At 36.3% G+C, this 19,496-nt stretch overlaps 3 protein-coding genes across 3 annotated transcripts in view; 1 reads left to right on the top strand and 2 right to left on the bottom strand.

Moving 5' to 3' along the window:
* LOC131025745 (uncharacterized) overlaps positions 1 to 19,496 on the top strand; it is a 774,387-nt gene that overhangs the window by 96,554 nt on the left and 658,337 nt on the right. The window lies entirely within an intron of this gene.
* On the bottom strand, positions 1,654 to 3,594 carry LOC131025755 (receptor-like protein 36). Its single transcript, XM_057955542.1, has one exon. It carries the CDS (start codon positions 3,592 to 3,594, stop codon positions 1,654 to 1,656), a length of 1,941 nt encoding a protein of 646 aa, XP_057811525.1.
* Positions 4,282 to 5,113, bottom strand: LOC131026319 (uncharacterized). The gene has a single exon (XM_057956164.1). The coding sequence runs from the start codon at positions 4,959 to 4,961 to the stop codon at positions 4,380 to 4,382; it is 582 nt and encodes a 193-aa protein (XP_057812147.1). The 5' UTR covers positions 4,962 to 5,113; the 3' UTR covers positions 4,282 to 4,379.

Here is a 19,496-nt window from a genome sequence, read left to right as displayed (position 1 = left end):
TAATATTATTACTAAGAATTCAAGATTCTTAGTAAGTAACTTATAATTATAACTTAAGAATGTTAATTTGATTAGTGATTCACTCATCAATCAACACTAAGGTTATGAATGGTGTATAAACTAGATTGATAAAAAAAAAATCAAAAATTAATAATAAATTAATTAATAAATATTTTTCCGACATAAAAATAAGAACGGAAACGAGCCCAATCCGTAATTAACAACATTTTTTGTATATCATCTCGACATATTCTAAGGTTATGAATATATATGATATTGTATATTGAAGTAGACTTTAAATGAATTAATAGATAAGTACTATATATATCAATAATACGAGTGTTCTGTACTGGTGACCATTCGAAAAGAACTTCAAGGTTAAGCGTGCTTGACTTAGAGCACAACTAAGATGGGTGACCGACTGGGAAGTTCGTCTAAATTATGCAATACTGTATAAATACCGAAATAAATTGTGGATATACAATAAAATAAATAAATAAATAAAATAAATAAAATAAAAAAAATAAATTAAAAAATACTACCGAGGGCAAATGCCGTCGGTAATGCCGTCGGTAATTACCGACGGCATTTTGCCCTCGGTAATATTGTGAACAACTCCGGCGTGTGCGCCACCACCGTCCGGTGGAAATTACCGACGGTGATATCGCCGCCGCTAATTACCGACGGCAAACGCCGTCGGTAATTTTCCGGCAACTCTCCGCCGTTCAACGGCGGTATTTAACGGCGGAAATGCCGGCGGCTTCGCCGCCGTTAATTGCCGGCGGCGGCCGATCGCCGTCGGTAATGGAGTTGCCGACGAACCGTTTAGCGACGGCGAGTTGCCGCCGGTAACGCCGCCGGTAACACTATTTACCGGCGGCCGTCTTTTGTTACCGACGGCATTTCGCCGTCGGTAATCTACGATTTTTTTGTAGTGCACGTCATTTTCACGTTTGGTAGTTGACTAATCATGTGCAATTTCAGAAAGAAAAAAAAAAAGAAGAAGGAAATGTGATGTATTCTGAGGCGGATTTCAAAGGTGCTGTGCAATTTCAGAAAATGGAGAAAGATAATGTATTTAGGGGCAATTACCCCATAAATTAATAAGTAAGTAAGTAATTAAATTTAAAGATTGTGCCATGGTGAACTTAAATCCAAAGATCTTTAACATTAGGAATTAACTATTTTATCGTTAGGCCAACACACACATACAATTTTAGTTAGATATTGTTTACACAATATGAGTTGAACCTTGGACACAAATACTAAACATAATGGAAATCAATATATTTATTTAATCCAAATTCTACATTAATCCAAGGTTGATAGTGGTTAAAGGTGTGTTTGCTTTGGGGTATAAGGAAAATGATAAATTTTATTTACCTTATTATATCTGATTTATTTTGACGTAATAAAAAATTCGGACAGATGATATAAATTTTTGAACAACACATTTTTCAAGTTTTTCATTTGAAAATGTATAATTTTATACTTAATGATGATCTTATAGTTCCATACCACCTTACTAGAGCATAAATATATTATCATTCAAAATAATATAAAATGTGGTTCTTGTTTTAAATAATAAATTTCTAACTTATTATATTATCTCTTTATTTAGAGGGATAAAAAGCAAAACGCACCATGAAAACTCTAGTTTCCATAGTCCCTGCAGCTTACGCTGAGCGGATAACCGCATAAGCCTGTGTTTCCTATGTATGAATCATTCCCAAATGTTGAAAACTGAGGACTGCGTGGGATCCTTCCGACCAGCTTATTGTAGGACACATTCAAGATCCCAAGGAATGTGAGGCGTGTAAGCTCCACCGGGATGGTCTCAGCTAGCTGATTCACTGAGAGATCGAGTGCTTCAAGCTCCCTCAAATTACCCAATGATTTTGGGATTGGGCCGGTGAGGGCGTTGTTGGATAAGTTGAGAAGATGAAGCAAGCTCAGATCACCTATTGCTTCTGGTATCTCTCCATGGAAATTATTGCAAGAGAAATCAAGAGATGTAAACTTTATCCAAATCTTGTGAAGCTCAAACTGTAAGCCTTTGATGGTTAATGTCACTTGAGCCAAGTATTCCAAGTCAGGACGTACAATGTTAATTCCCAAGCTTTCGTGATTCATATTTGCATCACTGTGTAGCGTCATCTTGTTCCAGGTTGAGAAGCTTAAGTGATGCAGATCTCCACTGAAATTATTAGAAGATATGTCGACGATCTGAAGATTTGGCCAACCACATTTCACCTCTCCACCGAACCTGTTGGAACGCAACACCAAAACTTTCAATCTTGACGGCAACATGCACGGGAAGTTACCTCCGATGTTGTTCTCTCCGACACTCACGAACTCTAATGATTTGCAATTTGCTAGGGACTTGGGAAGATTCCCTCCTAAGTTGTTGTTGTTGAGATCCAAGATCCTCAAGCTACAACTGGTTGGAAATTTATCAGGGATATCACCACCGATGTTGTTTCTTCTAAGACTGAAAATTTCAAGACTAGACATCCTTTCCACAAGGCATGGAGGTATACTACCACTCAAGTTATTGAAAGAAATGTCGACAAGTTGAATAGCCTCGGCACTGCAAATGCACGTTGGAATTGATCCGCTTATGCTGTTATTTGCAATGGATAAGAAAATAAGAAAGAAGTTGAAGCTAACAAAGTTGAGAGGGATGTGCCTGTCAAATTTGTTATGAGATAAATCTACATAGGAGGCGCCTTGTGGCAGCAGGGGCAACTCACCCCGGAGCTGGTTTGAATGTAAATCCAGCTCCGCGAGGAAGTTGGGAATGTGGAAAGGCTTTTGCAGATCAATCAAGGCATTATAAGAAAGATTCAAATGATAAAGATCTCCATTTCCCATTTCCCAAATCCAACTAGGTATTTCCCCTGTTATTTGGTTGTGTGAGAGGTCCAAAAAGTTCAAGTTGGATTGTTTTAGAAAATCAGGAAATTTTTGCAGGTTGCAAGAAGATAGGCTCAGCTTCTTTATTTGGGAACTAATGCTGCCTGCAGCATCAATTGAAAAGTTATTCTGAGAAAGATTGAGAGTCGTGAGATTGTGAAGCTTTTGAATATTTTGTAGTTGAAAAATGCCAGTGAACAAGTTATTGGATAGGGAGAGAACCTCAAGGCTTACTAGATTGATGAAAGAGTCGGAAATAGGGCCATTGAGTTGGTTACTGCTCAAATCTAACTCAATCAAGTTAGAGAGATTTAGAGTGGGAATGCTCCCATTGATTGAATTGTGAGCAAAGTTCAACTTCTCAAGATAATCAAGACTTACAAGACTTGATGAATTCTCAATTCCACCTGAAATGCCTTGGTTGTCGAGTTGCAGACTCACAACATGGCCTGCAGCGTCGCATCCCACACCTTCCCACTCGCAACAATCATCGCTCTTATTCCATTGCACCAATTTTCTTGCAACAAAAGAACTGAATTTCAACTCCTTCTTCAGCTCAAGTAACAATATTTTCTGGTCATCTTGGCATAAGTTGTATGCGTGACCAAAATTTGTTTGGCAAATAATTGTTGAAGTTAAAGAGATGATAAAAAGGTGTTGAAGCAAATAAATTGGCATTTTGGAGATGAGAAATTAAGTTGAGATGTAGAATTAGATGGGTGCATGGATATATATAGATGATATTGATAAGATTAAATTTGGAAATAGTCATACAATTATGCAAATCAAATACATTTGATTAAGTTGAAAAATGAAATATTTTCATGGTTTCAGACTTTGTCACTTTGGAAAATAAACCAAGTTTGATTGCCTTTTCATTCTTCAGATATGTTTGTCGGTAGTTGGAGCTTTTAGCCCTATTGTCACGTCTCTACCTTATTATTTATTCGTCGTTAATTTCTTTCTCTTTTTTTGTTTGAGATTATCGTTGGGGGCGAGGCAAGAAGAAAATCAATATGAAAATTAATAGTAATTAAATAATTGACAGACCAGAAAGTCTTCTCCTTCCCTCATTCTACACTACCGTTCCACCACAAAAGAAAGAGATTGAAGTTCAAATTCAAAACTGAAATCAATCTTAGGAACTTCTCCTCTCATTCATCAATTTCCAGTAAGTCACAAAACAACAGAGCCCATTCACTAAGGTTTAATTTCAAACTCATCAACTTGATCTGTTCTATATCTTCAATTTTGTTTAAGAATTGATACTACGTACTATCTAAAGCAGTTTGGGTACTACATGATCTATTTCCTATATATATACACATTCATTGAAATTCATATTTTTGTATGCGCAGCAGATAATAATTTAAAAGAATATTTATTAGCTCATTGCCCAGATAACATTTTCTTATTTCAATAATATAAATTTTTCCAATAAATTCAACAATATGAAATTAAATTTAATGGTGGTCGTAGTAATCTTCCAAACGGTCTGCGGCAGCCCGAACAACGTCCAAGTAAATCTCGAGCTCATTGTTCCGGTCCTCGACATGGCCCGGATCAAACGAACCCGGCCCGAATTCCCGTCTACACTCGTCCAGTTCGTCTTCAGCATCGTCGATCTGATCCGAAATTTTCTTATAATCATCGGAACCTAAGTTCTTCGACGCCTCTTGGAGGTCGCGGTAGACATCGTTGTAGTTCTCCCAACACAAATGGTACTTCTCTTTCAAGCTGTCGTCGTTGGAATCTGTGTGCCACTGCTTGAGCTGGTCGCGAATCACCTTTGATTTTTCTTTCGCTAGGTCGATCACGCCGTCACTGATGTCTCTGTCGTCGCAGTCGTCGAAGCGGCGCAACTCGGATTTCAGGATGTTCCAACACACGTCTGATCTGTCGGTTTCGGAGCACAGATCTCTCAAGTATTGTTCCGTGTTGTTGGAGTCTGAGTCGTGTGATCTTCTTCGATGGCTTCTTGAATAAGGAACTGCTATTGCGATGGTGAGAGCGATGAACATCATTTTCTGCAGATAAGAAACCATTTTTTCCCACTTTTTTAATGTTTTCTTTTTATTTTGCTACTAATGTTATACTTCGTTTGTCGATGTTGCTTGGTTTATCATGGAATATCTCTTGCTATATACTAATTTGTTTATAATATAATACTGTAATTAATTAGTGGATTTAATGGTTGTATATTTAAGTTTCCGTTTTTAATTTGATGTTATATAGTGTTTGCGCTTAATTACATACGTTAAGTAAAGGAACCACTACCTTTAATTAAATTGGTCTAAAAAAAATACCTTTTAATTAAATCTAATAATGTTCCATTTAATCTTCTTTTTTTTGTCCATCCCAAGTCACACGGTCCAATTTTCTTGTTAAATGCATTATTATTATTTTTTTCTCATTAACATACTCATACTAAAAGTTCTCACAATTAAATTAGAACTAGATTTTCCCTTCCTTCGATGCATGAGAAATATTTTATATTTTTCAAATTTTTAATAGTTTTATTTATGCTTATTGAACATATATGATCAATTAAATAAAAATATGTTATTACGTACTCCCTCCGTCCCAAACGAAATGTCCTGTTTTCTTTTTTGGGTTGTCCCAAACAAAATGTCATGTTTTCTTTTTTGGCAATACACTCTCTCTCTATACTTAATATTTAAATAATTTCCACCAATCAACTTTATCTACTTTATACACATTTCTTAATCTCCGTGCCGAAAAGAAATAGGACATTTCATTTGGGACGGAGGGAGTATTACATTAAAAAATAAGTTATGTAGTATGTTTATATATATATATATATATATATATATATATATATATATATATATATGGATGAGTTATACTAAGAATGCTATCTTTCGTCAGAAATGAGAATGATTGAATAAGCCAATATATAGTGTTGAATAAGCTGCTTGTAATGACTGTACAATATTTTTACCTGGGTTCGAATCCTGGAGGGAGCGAAAATTCCATCTAATTAATTGAATTTCGTTATGAACCAGGGGGCTTAGCTCACCTGGCCACCGGGTCCTCACTTTAGTGATGAGACTCGGGTTCGATCCCCATTGGGAGCGAATTTGGTGTTTGGAGAGATAAGGTGGGCTTGGTGATTTCTTGGAGTGTTTGGGGTACTAACTGCTAACTTCTAACATTACTTTGTCCGATCAAAAAAAAATTGAATTTTGTTATGCAGTCATTACAAGCAGCTTATTCAACACTATATACTGACTTATTCAATCATTCTTATTTATCACGAAAGATAGCATTCTTAGTATAACTTCCTCCTATATATATATATATATATATATATAGGAGGGAGGATCCCGTAAAAACTCAATATTTTTGTGAGAACTAGGAACTAATTATAGCCCTTGATCCTCGGAATGAGATTCAGTGTACCACACTTTATGTCTCACTTTGTGTCCCATTTTCAATTTTGTTTAATTTTTTATATATATTTTTTTCAATTTCAACTTTATATGCTTTAGTTTAATTTTGTGATTATTAACAAGGGTTTATTCCATCAATTTAGGGTATATAATTATTTTTTATTATTTAATTTCACTTTTATTAGCTAATAATAGGTCGATAAATTCAAAGTCATGATGTATAATTTTAAAAAAAAAATAATTTTTTGAAATAAAAATTAAATATAATCCATAGTATTATAATAAATTTTATTTTTATAATTTTTTTTAAAATAATAGATATAAGCATGAGACACAGTGACACACATAAGATTGTGGGACACTGGATCTCATCTCCTTGATCCTCTCCATCCAACGGTTATTATCTATCAAATTACCTAAGCATAATTTACGTGTAAAAGGACCGTCTAGTCATTTTATCATTTTGTGTAACTGTGTTATTCCTAAAATCATGCAAGATCAAATCTTGTAATTAAGGAAGGTGGGATTTTACTAAATCACATTCATTGTTTTATCTCTAATCACCCACTAAGTTACGTTTGAAGATCCTTATCGGCAGTTTCATCAACTTCGTTTGGCTGAATATTTGTATTCAATATTGCAATTTTTATTCATTTAAGGATGAAGACTCTTAAAAATTATATATTTAGTGTAAATAATATTATTTATTATATATTGTACATTACTTATATAGGGAAGGGCTAAAATAAGTGCACTTCTTAATATATAAAATAAGAATCATTTTCAGCCCTTAGATCATCAAGATCTACGGTTGATTCGTAATCCTGTTGGATGGATTTATGGTCCTGAGTTCGAATCCCAAAGGTAGCAAAAATTTATTTTTCAAAATTCATACCTTTATACAGCGAATTCATACGTGTTCTATATAAAATTCATACATTAAAAATTGCTCTTATATCTTATTTTAAGATATGCTCTCACGGTAGCCCACCCCACTTATATATATATATATATATATATATATATATATATATATATATATATATATATATGGTTGCGCTAAAATAAGACTCACTTTTAATCTATGAAATAAGACCTAATCTTAGCGCTTCATCTCACTAATATACACAGTCAGATTTAGATTAGATATATTAGAATGGAATCAGCTGAATATCTTTAGGAGGTTAGTAATGTAATTACATTTTTATTAATTAATATCTTCCCACAATTTAAGGGATCACGTTTATACACTATATCATTCCATATCTTCACTTTATGAACTTGAATACGTTTGCAACAACATTAAGCTCTTTATGATCTTTTAAATATTTATGCAATTGACGAATTTTTCTTTGTTTCTATGTGAATGTTTTAAATATTTAGTCCTATATATATATATATATAGAAACCCTTCATTAAGGGTAACATAGAAACCCTCCTTAAGATGAAAACTAAGAATCAATATCAACCTTTGATTTTAAAGAAAACAACGACTGAGATTAATCTTTGTAGATGCACACTGTTTCATTTTAATAAATTATAGAAAATTAGAAAGGGTAGAAATGTGAAGAAAGATTCACTAAATAACTGCAACGTGATTTTAGGAAGGATTTACTTCCGTCTTTCACTTTTCTATAGGGTAAAAACATCCTCCTCCATTGAAGGGAATCTCCAGTGAAAATTTCGTTTTTAAGGTAAACGACGATTGGTTCTTCGATTTCTCCAGCGATTTCTATGCATCAAGGTTTTCAAAGTTAACGACGAGCGATTTCACTTTCAGGCGACTGTGTTCCCATCAGCGTGCCCACAGATAAGTTCAATTTTCGGCGATTCTAGCTTTCGTTAGTGGATTTGCTTTCCAGCAAAGAAGAATGTATCAATTTTAATCGTATTGTCGATCTTGTTTTTAATTTTATTTATATTTAGATTGAATGGGCTAGTTTCATAATTGTATGAATAAAAAATCATATATGTTCACCGTACATGTATGAGTCTATTGTTTTTGTTTCTGCATGTGGAAGGTGGTTTTTAGTTCAATTATGGTTGTTGCACATATGATGATGTCGTTTGCACAAGTGGGGTTGTTGCACAGATGATGATGTCGTATTGCACAATTGTTGTGATGCGCTGGAAAAATATTATTATGTTTATTTGTATTTGAATATCAGTTTGAAGATGAACAGATACTTGTGAGTTTTTGCACAATTGAAATGTGTGGGAAATATGCTAGTCTTTTTTGGAATTTGAATATAAATATTGATAGTATTGTGTTGCACGTTTATTGTGTTTTGTGGGAAAAATATGATACCATTTTTTAAAATTTGAATATCAATTTGAAGATGCACATATACTTGTGAGTTTTTGCACAATTGAAATGTGTTGGACATAAGCTAATCTTTGTTTTTGAAATTTGAATACAAATATAGATGTTACAATTTGCACAGAAACTTCTTAGTTACATTGAAATAGTGAAAATATTCTTGTTGCACAAATGATTGTTTATTGCACGGATGGTTATTTTAGATATCACGGATTCTGTAATGTTTGTGAAAAATGTTATTTTATTTTCTAAGTTTTAATTAAAAATTCTTGTTGCATTTGAGAAGGTTACTAATTGCACGAAATAGTGTAATATGAGTTGCAGAATTGTTGCACAGATGAAGCTATTGTGTTGCTTGGTTTTTCTTTTTTGTGTGGATTAAAATTCTCTTTTGCACGGAAATATTGAGTTGTTGCACAGATGAAGCTATTGTGAATTATTTGCACAGATGGGAGTATTGTGTTGCTCGGTAATTGTATCTTGTTGCTTTGCTTTGATTTTTTTAGCTAATTACATTTAAATTGTGAGTTATTGCACATAAATATTATGTTGTTGCATAGATGAAGTTAATTGCATTTTCTGATGTATTTAGTTGTACGCATGGGGTTTTTGTGAAAGTAAACTTCTTGTTGCATTTCTGGTGCTTACTGTTGCACGAAATATTGTGTGTTGAGTTGTTGCATAGAAATTATTTATTAGTTGCACAGTTGAAGCTAATTGCATTGTATGATGTTTTTAGTTGCACAAATGGTTTGGAATCATATGTATTGGTAATTGATTAAAGTGTATATGTTATTCTATATGGACAATTTAAGTGAATGGGTTTAATTACCATCATATACTGATGTAAAAGTTCATTATGATATCCTAGGTCGGTGTTGCTCTACCAACAAAGAGGTTGAAGCTAAAAAGAAATGACAAAGGTGGTATGCAAGAAGAAGTTGTGTATGATGTGCAAGAAGATGCAATCACTAAAAGAACAACGAATTTGATTTTCAGTATCACTATATAACTAGTTTTCATGTTTTGATTTGTTTAGTTCAAAATTTTGTATAGATTATGATATTCAATGCTTATTGATATCTAGGGCTGTAAATTCGGGTACCTGCGGGTACCCTACCCGCAAAATGCGGGTACCCGCGGGACAAAAATCGCCCAAAATCCCACCCTCACCCAACCCTCCTGCATGCTGCGGGTACCCAAATACCCGCAGCGGATACCCGCGGCGGGTATGAGGGTACCCTCACAGTCCCGCAATTTTTTTTATTGTAATTTTGCGGGTTTTTGGTCCCGCGGGAGGGTATTTTATCCCGCAATAGGGTATTTTGTCCCGCATTTCACAAAAAAAAATTGAAAATATCCTTTCTATTTCATCGATTATCCATAAAACCTATAATGAATAAATAATAAATAAACAGCTGACAAACAAGCACAACGATCAAAATTCAAGTTCAAACGCTAAATCAAAGATCAATCCAACAGTCTAATAAATACAAAGTCAATAATAAAGTAATAGTACTAGAGGTAGTTTCAAAATGAAATTAATAGTGTAGAAAGTCACGAAATAAAATTAGGGCTTGGAGTTTTGGGGAGTTAATTCCTAAAATTCCTAAATAAAATTATTTAATTTAATTTTTTAATATTATTTGCGGGTAATGCGGGTACCCACGGATATACCCGCGGGTACCCTCTACCCGCGATTTTTGAGGATATGATACCCGCACCCGACCCTCCTCTTTAATTTTTGAGGATATGATACCCGCACCCGACTCTCCTCTTTAAATTTGCGGGTATCGGGTACCCGATACCCGCGCGGGTATCGGGACGGGTGAGGGTATACCCGATACCCGCAACCTGATTTTACAGCCCTATTGATATCCATTCATAATTACATATTAGTTTGTGAAATGATTGTTTTAATTATTTAATCATACATTATTGTGTATTATTTTGCTAAATAATTCATTAATCATACATTACATAGTTCTAATATGTTTAGACAATATATATATATATTGAGGTTGCATACGACATATATTGAAGTTGCACACGATGTATCTTGATGTTGCACAAGACATATAATTTGTAGTAAAATAATAACGTATCTTTTTTTTATTGAAATGTGCAAATTTCTAGTAGTTCCGTGCAAGTGTCTTTTACAAGAATATGTTCTATGCAAACATAATATATCTTGATATAGATTACACAAAATTTGGTGAACTGCATTTACACAAACAAAACAACTGCATGTTTATCTTTTCATACATATACTCAAATATATTTTTCGTATTTTATCATTTTGTAGATGCATTTTTATAGATTTAATTTGCACTGAACTATCTTTCCCTTCAAAAAATAAAACAATAAAAAGAGTATATATCAACTTGAATTCCAAATAGAATATTGGACAGACTACTCTATTCATTAATCATTATGCAATAACAATTTCTTTGTCGAAATTAGCAAGTTATCCTCCTAATAATTAAATAGTTGTTTCCTATAAAGAATGAGAAGCAAGAAAAATAACCATGTTGATTTGGGATTTTAAAAGTAAATTTTTATCAATTATGTTTAATGATTATTATTAAATTGAGGTTTATTATAAAGTGAAAAGGAAAAAACATCCCTTGAAAGCACAAGATGCAGACTAAGGGCAAAAAGCTTAAAAAGCAAAGGAGAACAACTCAAAAAGGAAAGTCAGGATCATTATCCAAATCATCCGACCAACGCCTATGGACGACATTATTCATTGCAATCATACTAGGCCTATTGGTGACGTCAACCACAAACTCCCTCGGCTTGTTACCCATTTCTTCCGCATTCCTGAGACGACTTTTAATACAACCTTCCGGAATTGCATGTATAGGCTCTCGTCCCTTTACCGAGCCCTTTGGACGACCACGTCCGTGCTTCTGCTCTGAGAGCAACTGCATCCCCTGATTAACTTGCTCCTCTAACCTAATAATACGACTCGCCATGTCATCCGGAGAAGAAATGGAATTATTATCAAAATCAACTTCCTTAATCGGCGAATTAACCCGCTGGCTCGCTGAATCTTCTGCCCCAACTACCGGTTGTTGCTCTATCATTGCTCCACTATTCGTTCCAGAATCCAACTCCAAAATTTCCTCTACATTCGAGCCCTCCTTATCACTAGCCTTGTCCGTGTGAGGCGACCCATCATTTTCTTCCTCATGTAAAGGCTCTGCTTCATAATTGGAGTCCGCAATGATAGTCTCCTCCACTTCCTCTTCCTCATCCTCATCTAGCGCTTGATATCGGTTAGCATCCCCCGCCAGAGGGAGATCATTTTTCAAAAAAGGTACTGTAGCCGCGTCTAGAAGATCATGACCTGATAGAGGTTTAAGAATATCAACTTTGGGCTGCCATGCAGGAATCGGACCCTCTCCCTTATCAAGATTCTTCACAACCACAGCAGGAGGCTCAGTGATCTTTTGCTTGCTCGTGGCCCTATCAGCTCTCCGGCATTTATCCGTTGAATGACCTGTAAGTTTACAACGCGAGCAAAAAAGGGGCATAGATTCAAAACCAAACTCAATGTAGAACGATCTATCGCCGTCATCAATGTACATCGAGTTGAGAATAGGCAAAGCCATGTCAAGTTCCACCAAAACCCGCGCAAAGTGTCCCACATGACCAGTTGCGGAAGCATTATCAATTCGCATAGGATGACCAAGCACACGACCTATACCAGCAATAATCACCGGAGTCCATAACTCCACAGGGAGATAATATATCCGAACCCATACCTGAGCCAGAGACGACACTTCCTTATACGGATCGAAATACCTAGTCCATTCACGGAAGCGAACGTGGCCGATTGACAGTTGGAGAAAAGAACTCCCCTTAGCTTTCTTTTTTGCTTCCATTGTCAAAAATTTAACAACGAAGAATCCCTTAGCCATGGGCACCAGTTGACAGTCGGCGCACTGCCATATGGTTCGAAGTTCATGAGAGAGGTCGGCGAACGTGCGTGGCTTGTCCCCTTTACGTTGGATAAGTCTACCGATTAGTGCAAATTGAAACTCTTCCAACTTTGTTTGATATTCCGATTTGGGCACTGAGAGGGTGACAACCTCTCCTTCTCGCTGTATTTGAAGGCCTCGGAGGCCATACGCTGCAACATCCGGCTTCTTAAGGGATTTGGGTTGGACTTTATCAGCTACTTTGGCAGCGAAAGAAACAGCCGGAGCAGAACCCGGCACCTGCGCTACTGGAGTAACAACAGACGGCAGCGGCTGTATCAAACCAAGGATGGCCTGGTTAAGATCACCGATCAAACTCTGCTCCGGTGAAAAACCCGACGAGCGCTGCCCAACAGCCACTGCGCCGGAAGAATAACCCGGCTTTACGAGAGGCGGGTGCTGAGACGAAACATTGGCAGGGGACTTAGATCGAGACCTGTCAAAATTAGAAGAGACCAGGGGAAGATTGAGGCCCCCCTTGTCACGATGGACTTCCGGCGAACTCGAATCCATCACCGGCAGGAGAACGGCAGTTTAGGTCAACAGCGACGGAGGCGAGCAGCGTTGGCGGCGGCTGCGTGCAGATCGCCAGATCCCCTTTCCTCAGATCGCCACTTTCTGAGCAGCTGGGCCTTGAGCGCCGGTGGGTCGCGGCCGGCCGGAGAAGAGCTCTCGCGGAGGCGCGGCGTGGTACAGCGCCGCCGACCGGATCGATATGGAGTCGCGGCCGGCCGGAGAAGAGCTTCGCGGTGCTGGATCGGCAACTGGACGCGTCGCGGCGTGCTCTCGGCGTCTGGTCGGGTGTGGCGTGCGGTGGGGAGTCTGGATCGGGTGCGTTGGGGAGTCTGGATCGGCGTTCTCGGTGTCTGGTCGGGTGAGGTGGTGAGTCTGGATCGGCGTCTGGTCGGGTGCGGAGAAGAGCATTCGCGGTGGGGAGGCGCGGCGTGCATTCAGCGCCGCCGACCGGATCGAGGATCCGAGCAGATGAGAGGTTCAACTCTCCTCTCTCTCTCTTCAAAAGTCAGGCGCCAATTATGTTTAATGATTGGAAAGAGAACACTACATCAAAAATATCATAAATAAAATAAAAAAAAATCTCCTAATTTTACGACGCGGATAGTTACAGTTAATCAAAATTACACATTTATCCTTTCTTAATTATATTCGAAACATATAAGAACACAATTAAAAGTTAATCTTAACTGCCCATCTTACAAAAGTAGTGGTTTAGATTAGGTTCCTAGTTCTCATTTTAATAGAGGTTTTTATTAGAACCTCTTCCTATATATATATATATATATATATATATGATGGAACGGTGAGATACGGCTAATAGAATACATAATCTCGTTTTCTGTCTGCTTTCTCTTCTTCTCTTCTCTCTGCATCTTCTACTCTTTAACTTTTGAAATTACTTGTTCAAGAAGATATTACAACATACAACACGTTATCAGCACGAGTCTATAACCAATTGAGTGAGCACGGAGATATACCATAAGAAAAAATCGTATTTTTCTTGCAAGGTAATTTTACCCTGAAAAATCATGTGTTAAATTAGTATTTGAGATTGTTTTGCGGAATTGGGTTTTGAAGTTTCTTTGCGTGTTTGCGGAATTGGTTTTGAAGTTTCTTTGTGTTATTGTTGGAGTTCCTTTTCCATGACATAAGGGTAAAAAGATAAACATTGTTCTTAATAACTTTAAGAATGATTTATTGCGTCTGATAACCAATTTTTTTTTTTTTTGGAATTGATTGGTTCAGATAAGGGGATTTTTTTAATTATATGTGTCGGTTTCGCAAAATTCTGATGGTGTCAATTGATGTGTTTTTATAGATTTTAAGTTTGCGGCCTTTTTACCCTAATTTGAATAACCATGACCCTCGTCTCGTTTTTAAGTGTGCGGCTTTCCACCGTTTCTTGATTATTTCCGTTTCGTTTTTTGTGGAATAACTCCCACCGCTTCTTGATTATTGCTGCTTAATTAAGTTGTGCATGAAATTATATGTGCAGTATCAGAAAATGGTTCCAAAATTGTTTTTATGTGCGGGATGAAATTTCTCGACATTGTGTTGAAGTTGGGTCTTTTGAATTTATGGAGTTATGATTATTTGATCAACTACTATCGAATTTTGTATGGAATTAGAACATGTCCATGTATTGGTTATTTGCATTTTAACGATTTATTTTTAAGAATATGTTGGCATGTTCCTATCAGATTATTAGGATGCGATGCTAAGTTAATCACCACTTGCTACTTGCCAGTTCGTATTAATAGAGAATGTCATATTAGATTGCGTGGGAGTATAAGGAATATTGCCAGTTCGAGTTTTTATTATAGTATATATTTAATTTAATATGTTGGGATAGGCGTATTAATTTCTTAAGGATCTTATTCCTACGGGATAGAAATTATTACGTCTTAAGGATCGTCTCCCAATTATAATATTTATTGTTTGTTATTTATTAAATGAATTAGTTGAAATAATTGTGTATAATTGTCTTTTTTCCTCTTGAAAATTGAAATTATTTCTTTTCATTGTTTGTTATAGTTTGAATATGTCTGATATCAACAAAAGAGGATTCACCGAGCTTGCTCTTGATGGTGGTAACTATTTGACTTGGGCTTTGGATGTTGAAATATACCTTGCCTCATATGATCTGAGCGACACTATAGTTTCAGATTCCTCATGTAGCTCCGCCCAGAAGGCGAAAGTTTTGATTTTTCTGCGTCATCATCTTAATAAGGACTTAAAAAATGAGTACCTTACTGAAAAGGATCCTGTTGTCCTATTGCAATCCCTGAAGGATCGCTTTGATCAACAAAAGGCCATTATTCTGTCTACTTTTCATGCCAGAGATTGATTTGATTTGATACAGAAGATTGATTTGATTTGATACAGAAGTTACAGAGATTGATTTGATACAGAAGACTCTGTCTACTTTTCATGCCAGTAACCTTGTACTCCCGCAGCAGTACAGGGCTAAGAATTATACCACACATTCTGAGCTCATTTCTGCTTTACTTGTAGCAGAAAAACATAATCAGCTTTTAATGAGAAACCACAATGCAAGGCCAGTTGGTTCACAAGCAGTGCCTGAAGCACATGCTACCACTTATAGAGGTGGTCGAGGGAGAAGCCAAGGAAAAGCAAATTGGTCCCGATGTGGTCGACGAGGTTGGTCTCATAGAGGAGGTCGAGGTCGTGAATACAATCATGTTGCTAGATTCCAAAGTCATGGAAAATGATTTCCTAAGACATCTCATCCACAAAAGGCCAGTACATCTCAGCAAGCTACAGAAACACAGCTAGATTTTTTACTCATTCGTGTTATTGATTGTGTTCTTCTCATTATTCGAGGACGAACAATGGCTTAAGTTTGGGGGATTTGATAACACTCATGTGTCCATGGTTTTTAATGTTCATTTGATGTTAATTTTATAGGGAATTGAGTGTTGGATGATTGGTTTATGCTTAAATTGATTTATCTTGTGAAACATGATTCTTACTCAAACTTTGAAGGAATTTTATGGATTATTTAGTTCGAATTTGGAAAAATATTCTGAAATAGAAGTTTTAGATAGTCTCGATACGAGTTCGTGAGAACAAACGGATCATAAATCAAAATTCGGACGAGAAAGTTATGACCAAAATAAGAAAGTCGCGCGCAGCAGCAAAACAGCGGCGACCGCCGAGTTTTTGGCGCCAGCAGTGACCTCGCGGTGAGCGCCGCCCGATCACCGCCAGACCACCGCGCGTCCGTGTTTTTGCATTTTTTTACACGTTTTCTGTGTTGTTTTCGAGCTCAAACTTTGTAGTTTAACCTAATACTATTTATAGGTCTTCTTTTGACCTCTTCAGGGTTCCCAACTTTATCTTTCAGTTCTCAGCTTTAGTTTTTCAGTTTTATAGCTTTAGATTTCATTGGTTTCCAGATTTTAGAGCTTGGATTGAATTTCCACACGATTGAAGATTCAAGTCATTATGTTTATATTTTACTTTAATATGTCTGGCTAGTTTTCTTTTCTGATTCTAGGGTTTGTAAATAGTTAATTAGGTTCATGTGATTTATTTGTTAGTACCTATTTACCTTCCAGTTTATGATTCATAATTCCTGGTGGTTGAATTCATGTGAATTATCTGATCAATAGTTTGCATGTGTAGTTATTCGGCTTGAGACCCAACGAAGATAGCTGTTTAGCGGATTCAGGAATGTGTAATATGATCTTAACCTTGAGAACCAACCATATCACCGACTTGGGCTTTATTTCTCTATTTCGTGGGCTTTAGGGTTAGGCTCAATTAGTCACCTATATATAAATAGGGACTTGTACATGGAAAGAAGGGATTGATTCATTCTTACTACTTCACCTTGTAAATTGTAAGCTTCTCATAAAACATAGTGGAAAATCGGGCAACCACCATAGATGTAGATCATTTATGATCGAACCACATATATCTTGAGTCGTTTATTATTTTTGTTTATCTTTTATGTTTTGAGAATTATTTTGGAACTCATCAGGAATGACAAATCATGTTTTTTACCATGGAAGAACTCTTATTGATTACAAGTTAAAATTTGACCTTTTTCAATATATATTATTCTCTCGGTCCCACGAATCTTGACACATTTGGTTTTGGCACGAGAATTAAGAAATTGTAGATTAGTGTTTTAAGTGTGTAGTTAATAAAGTATAAAAGTGGTAAAGTAGGAGAGAGAAAATAATAAAAGTGATAAAGTAGGAGAGAGAAGTTACCTTATTTGGAAATGTGTCAAGATTCGTGGGACGGCCCAAAAAGGAAAACATGTCAACATTCGTGGGACGGAGAGTGTAGTATTTAAAATAATTTATTGTCACATAAATTCTTCAAGCATGAGTTCTATTCCCCTATATCTTCCTCTATTATTTGCGACCGTGTTATATTATTGGTGGAAAATAGCTAAAATAATCAGTCGATGTTTGTTGTCCAGAGAACATATTTATTTACTTCAACAGTAATTTATCCATATACGGCCTTGATAAAAATTTAATTATTTTATTGGTGATCCTAATCGTAATATTCTAAGCGGCCCGCTGCAGCCCGAATCATGTCCAAGTAAACCCCAAGCTCATTGTTCCGGTCCTCAACGTGACCCGGGTCGAACGAACCCGACTCGAATACCCTCTTACACCGATCCAATTCTTCTTCAGCATCATCAATCTGATTTGAAATCCTCTGGTCATCATTAGAATCTAAGTTTCTCTGCGCATCTTCGAGGCAACGGTTGACTTCATCGTAATTATCGACGCACGAGCCGTACTTGTCTCTCATGCTGTCGTCGGTGGTATCTTCGTACCATTTGTTGAGCTGATCACCGATCTCCTTGGATCTTGCTATGGCCAGATCGATCACACCCGCGGCGATGTCTCCTTCATCCGAGTTCTCAAATCGTTGTGAGTTGGATTTGATGATACTCAAGCACACGTCAGATCTGTCGGTTTCAGAGCAAAGCTCTCTCAGGTATAGGTCTGTGTTGTGGGAATTTGATGATCTTCTTCTCCATCTTCTTTTGTGGGCACTCGAAATTGGGATTGAGATGGCGAGAATGAGAGCAATCATGATTAGTTTTCGTGTGTAAGAAGCCATTGTAGTAATAGTTGATGGAAGCTTTTCTGCAATATTTGTTGAAATTTGTTTCGTTATATAGTAGTTCGTGTCATTAAGTTTTGGTAATTAATTGCTTAGTGTAGGAGAGGTATTTAGTACTTTAACTTTAATGATGGTTAATTACATACGTTTAAAAATGAACTAGGTGGTGGTTTGAACTTTATTTCATTTTTTCATTTTAGATAATTCGTGCTGTATTGGAATATATTGTTCATCGCACACGTAAATCAGGGGCGTACCTCCCAAATTTTGAGGTTTTTTTTTTTGTTTTTAAATATATATAGATATATATTTATATTATAAAAGAAATTTGTTTTACAAAAGTTGATTAGCTTGTTATATTCTTCCATTTATAATTAATTTAAGGATAATTGTGTTATTTAAGACTATATAATCTATAAAAATTGTATAATATCACTATTATGCTTGTCTTTTAATAGAAAATGCCTAAAATGGATGGAATGCCCAAAAAAAATTTGTTTGCTATTATTACTATGCTTGTCTTTTACTCCCTCCGTCCCACTTCAATTGGCACTTTTGAGTTGGGCACGGAGATTAAGAATAAAGGGTTAAGAGCGTCAAATAGGTAGGGTCCACTTATTTTATGTGAGTAGAGAAAGTAGGAACCACATACTATTTTAGGAAAGTGTCAATTGAAGTGGGACAAACAAAAAAGGCAAGTGTGACAATTGAAGTGAGACGGAGGGAGTATTATTATTGATTCTAGCTTGTAATTTATTGAAAATATATAATTTATGAAAATATTGTTCGTTATTATTGTTATTATGCTTGTCTATTAATAAAAAAATGCCTAAAATGTACAAAATGACAAAAAAAAAATTGTAATGTATTGAAATTAATTTGTAATATATTAAAGGGCAAAGGTGCAGATTAGGCCCTGAACTCGACCCCCCTAGAGCGTTGACCCCCCCCACACTCGACCCAGGCGCAAAAAGCTCCCCTATAGTCAATGAAAAATGTGCAACTAAACCCTCGCGTTAAACGTCCTTCTAACGCCGTTTTCTTAAAATAAAAATAAAAATTGTTTTTTGTTTTGTTTTTGAGGTTGTCGTGCTCACATGCCTCCACAAGCTCTCTGACAGGGACACCCATACCGCCGCGTCGGAGCTTGAGTCCATCGCCCGCAGCCTTCCCGACGACGCCCTCCCTTCATCTCATTCATCGCCGCCATAGCCGAACAAATGATGGTAG

Source organism: Salvia miltiorrhiza, chromosome 5 (genome assembly GCF_028751815.1).
Source record: "Salvia miltiorrhiza cultivar Shanhuang (shh) chromosome 5, IMPLAD_Smil_shh, whole genome shotgun sequence".
NCBI classification, from domain to species: Eukaryota; Viridiplantae; Streptophyta; class Magnoliopsida; order Lamiales; family Lamiaceae; genus Salvia; species Salvia miltiorrhiza.
The sequence above is the reverse complement of the archived record's forward strand: the minus strand, read 5'-3'. Positions and strand labels throughout refer to the sequence as shown.

Excerpts from the sequence above, each read along its gene's own strand:
- LOC131025755 (XM_057955542.1), bottom strand. The coding sequence starts at position 3,594 with ATGCCAATTTATTTGCTTCAACACCTTTTTATCATCTCTTTAACTTCA.
- LOC131026319 (XM_057956164.1), bottom strand. The coding sequence starts at position 4,961 with ATGGTTTCTTATCTGCAGAAAATGATGTTCATCGCTCTCACCATCGCA.